The sequence below is a fragment of the Rana temporaria genome, chromosome 6 (genome assembly GCF_905171775.1).
Source record: "Rana temporaria chromosome 6, aRanTem1.1, whole genome shotgun sequence".
In the NCBI taxonomy this organism is placed as follows: Eukaryota; Metazoa; Chordata; class Amphibia; order Anura; family Ranidae; genus Rana; species Rana temporaria.
This window is the reverse complement of record NC_053494.1, coordinates 144,755,843-144,759,788: the sequence shown is the minus strand read 5'-3', so window position 1 is coordinate 144,759,788 and position 3,946 is coordinate 144,755,843. Positions and strand designations below refer to the sequence as shown.

The 3,946-nt window shown below is 38.2% G+C and overlaps 1 protein-coding gene across 4 annotated transcripts in view; it reads right to left on the bottom strand.

The window, feature by feature from the left end:
• Positions 1 to 1,456: 1,456 nt before the first annotated feature.
• Positions 1,457 to 3,946, bottom strand: part of MREG (melanoregulin) — an 82,619-nt gene continuing 80,129 nt past the window's right edge. For all 4 annotated transcript variants that reach the window (XM_040357484.1, XM_040357487.1, XM_040357486.1 and 1 more), the window contains one exon: positions 1,457 to 3,394. In XM_040357484.1, coding sequence (XP_040213418.1) covers positions 3,293 to 3,394 — 102 coding nt within the window. In that variant the 3' untranslated portion in view covers positions 1,457 to 3,292. The remainder of the gene's footprint in view (positions 3,395 to 3,946) is intronic.

The window sequence follows — 3,946 nt, the reverse complement described above, 5'->3', positions numbered from 1 at the left end:
GCCACCATGTGGTAACATCTTAGCATTACTCTTACTCAGACAGTTCATTAATGGACACTGCCTGCGCTCTTCATAGAAACCAAACACATGTCAACAGTTTTCTTTGCAACTTAACATTAGAAGCTAAAAACTGAAATGAATATGCTATAAGTATATATCTATATATTTGTGGTATAATATTGGCACATCGAAAGATGTAAAGTGATATTAAATCAGGTATATACTCCCATACAAAGCTGCTTACACAAGTGTTGGCAACAAAAAGCATAGGGTGCCTCTAGAAACAGAGGACAACTGTGGATTTTTTTTACATAGTTGGCGAGGTTGTAAAAAAGACACAAGTCCATCCTCTATGGATGCGATTTATGTCAGTTTTACATTGTATATCCCTGTATGTTGTAGTCGTTCAGGTGCTTATTCTTTTTTTTTTTTTTTTAATGATCAATGCTCCCTGATGAAACCACTGCCTGTGGAAGAGTTCCACATTCTAACCTTACAGTAAAGAACCCTCTACGCAGTTTAAGGTTAAACCGCTTTGCTTCTAATTTTAGTCAATGGCCGCACGTCTTATTAAATTCCCTTTCTCAGAAAATTTTTATCCCCATTGAGGTGTCACTAGTACAGTATTTGTACATTGAAATCATATGCCCTCTCAAGCGTCTCCTCTCCAGAGAGAACAAGTTCGGTGCGCATAACCTTTCCTCATGACCAATATCCTCCAGACCCTTTGTTAGTTTTGTTGCCCTTCTCTGGACTCTCTCCAGTTCCAGCACATCCTACCTGGAGGACTGGTGCCCAGCTGCATGCCATTGCATGCCATTGCGGAGTGTCATCTACTAGGACCCCCTAGTTTCTACTTAAAACCTCATTTGCCATGTACAGTAGTTGCCCACCCCATTAATTTGTTCAGATCTTCTTGCAAGGTTTCCACATCCTGCGGAGAAGTTATTGCCCTACTTAGCTTGGTATCGTCCACAAATACAGAGATTGAGCTGTTTATCCCATCCTCCAGGTCGTTTATGAATACATTAACTAGGATTGGTCTCAGGACAGAACCCTGGGGGACCCCACTTCCCATTCCGAGTACTCCCCATTTATCACTACCCTCTGAACTCACCCATAGCCAGTTTTTAATCCATGTACTCCCCCTATGGTCCATGCCAACAGACCTTACTTTGTGCAATAAACGTTTATGGGGAACTGTATCAAATGCTTTTGCAAAATCCAGATACACCACATCTATAGGCCTTCCTTTATCTAGATGGCAGCTCACCTCCTCATAGAAGGTTAATAGATTGGTTTGGCAAGAACAATTCATGAATCCACGCCGATTACTGCTAATGATACTATCGTCATTACTAAAATCTTGTATATAGTCCCTTATCATCCCCTCCAAGAGCTTGCATACTATTGAGGTTAGGCTAACTGGTCAACAGAAAAGACTTTTTAGATACAATTTCTTTTTAATATTGTTTTTATTAGGGATTTGGCACTGTTAAGTCGATAGGAGAAAGAAAAACCAAACACAAACATAGGAATAGCTGGAACATGATTATGATAGCTGCCCGACTCATCGACAAGCTGTAAACTGTAAGCAAAGATATAGAGCGTTTTATGTCAGATAAAATGTATCTCTGGGATCTTAATAATATTGCAGCAGAACAAATAACATACATTATATACAGTCTCTCACTTAAGCAATACAGTATATCAGATATTTGTAACATAAGAGGAAGAAAAGACCTGTACATTGCTTGTAGTGGCTGCTCTTTCTTACCGCCAGACTTTTACCCTTGAACAGAACATGAAGACTTAGACAGTACATGAGGCATCCATCTCTCAAGACTTGGCCATGTCCGAGTTATGGACTGCACACAAAATAAAGTTTGTAGTTTGGGATGAGAGTAATGTGCATCATCACTGCCCTTTGTACAGTCTCACTGAATAAGCCCATAGAGTAATTTTTAATTGCACCCTTGCCTTTAGGAAGCTAAGCATAAAAAGAACTAATAAATATACACTGAGAATTGATTTATACATGCTGTATAAAATAAATAATAAAAACAACAGGACTGATTTAGCCATTCTACTATCAAAGTTCCATCACCTAAGTTTACTGAGAGAGGCACAGGGAAGTCTTTTATGGAGTAGATGTCTATTTAGGCCTAACTGGAATGTGTGATTCAATTAAAACATAGCTAAACCTTCAACTTGTTCATTGTTGAATTATTCTTTAAAGAACACCTGTTCACAGCACATTGGTGGTAACCAAAGTACACTTGAACAGTATTCAGCTCACCAAGACACCTTCACTAAGGGTGCACACCTCTTCATGAAGCAAGACCTACATTAGTGAGGCTTGAGAAGGACATCTGGTAAACTTTCTCAATATCACATTATAACACAGATAATAACAAGCTCCAAATCACAGCCAACAGCCAAAGTCCCTTATCACAGAGATAATTCCAATAAGCTGAAATTTGGTTGGCTGGTATAGGTTACTGCACTTTGAACATAAATACTGCTTGTCACATTCCCTTAATAAGCAAGTCAAATAATTTTTCGAAAGTGGCGTACCATACCATTCGTTTTGCAATTATTTTACTATCATCATGGACACACTTTCCTGTTCTACATTGGTCTCACCTCCCCACAACAAATTATAATTTTTCTTTTTTTTCCTCCATAAAAAATTTTCTAATTTCAGAACTGTAATCCATGCATCGAAATGCAACATTTTGGCACATCTTTGAATGTTTGGCACCATAAATTGACACTAGGCTTCAGCTTTAAAATACAAATATCAAGGAATTTGCCTTTTCGGGAGGCTATGCAGCATACAGGTTTTTTTTTTTGTTTGCTTTTTTTTTTTTTTAAATATCAGATTATAATAAAATGGGAAAAATGTAAACCAACACTTCAAAATCCCACATCTACATACTTCCTGAAAATGCATGATTCTAAAGATTGAAACATCAAGTCTGTGGAAGCTTTGATAAGTTGTTGGAAAGTCTGTCAAACAGTTCATGAGCAGGAAGAAACTGAACATTTTCAGTGAAGGAATTGAAAACTCATCTTGGGAGACAAATACGAAATTCAGTGCTGAGGTTCTCTTGGCCTTTGGCCATTCACTTCACATCATTTGGTACGGAGAGACATTCATTCTGAGAACCAGACCAGGAAGGTAACATTGAGATGTATCATAACTCACAGCTTAGACAAAGAAAACAAGGTCTGGTGATACAGAGGTCTCTTGTTTTAAACTCGGCTGGGAGGTAACCTACAATGAAGTTCACTTGTTTATTATTGAGCCTGTTTCCATATGCGCTTTGGGATACTTCTTGTAAGCGATGGTTAAGAAGTCTTCCACTGCATCAAGACATATCAGGCGATCCTAAGACAAATCACAAATAGTATGCATTGTTATGCAACAGGAAAATATAGTCCAACTCTACCATTCTGACCGATTTTAAATAAATAGGATGTGCACAAAAAATCCAGTGTACTTTTGCTTAGAATAGAACGCTTTCAAAAAGAAATCATAGTCACAGATGTCACTACAGAATATTGTGGGTTCCTAGTGATCAACTTGGGTACAACTAGCAATAATCGTTGTCCTCTCTTGACGGTGATGGCTTCCCCCACCCAGATCAGGCAATGGCTCGGCAGGAGGAATTCCCGTTAGCACAGTCTAGGTGAATTGCAACCAATGGTTGCAGAAAAACAATTTTCACCGTCTATGGCTGTCCTAAATCACTCCTAAGCATAGTCTTGTGGTGAGCCAAAGTGCCACATCTGTGGTTATAATTATTACACAGAAAGACAAAGGGTCAGACTTTTAAGACACCAAAGCAGTAATGTATATTAAAAAAAATATATCACATTAAATAAATGTTCCTACATTACATAATATCCAATGCCAACATCTACATTGTACATTCTCAAT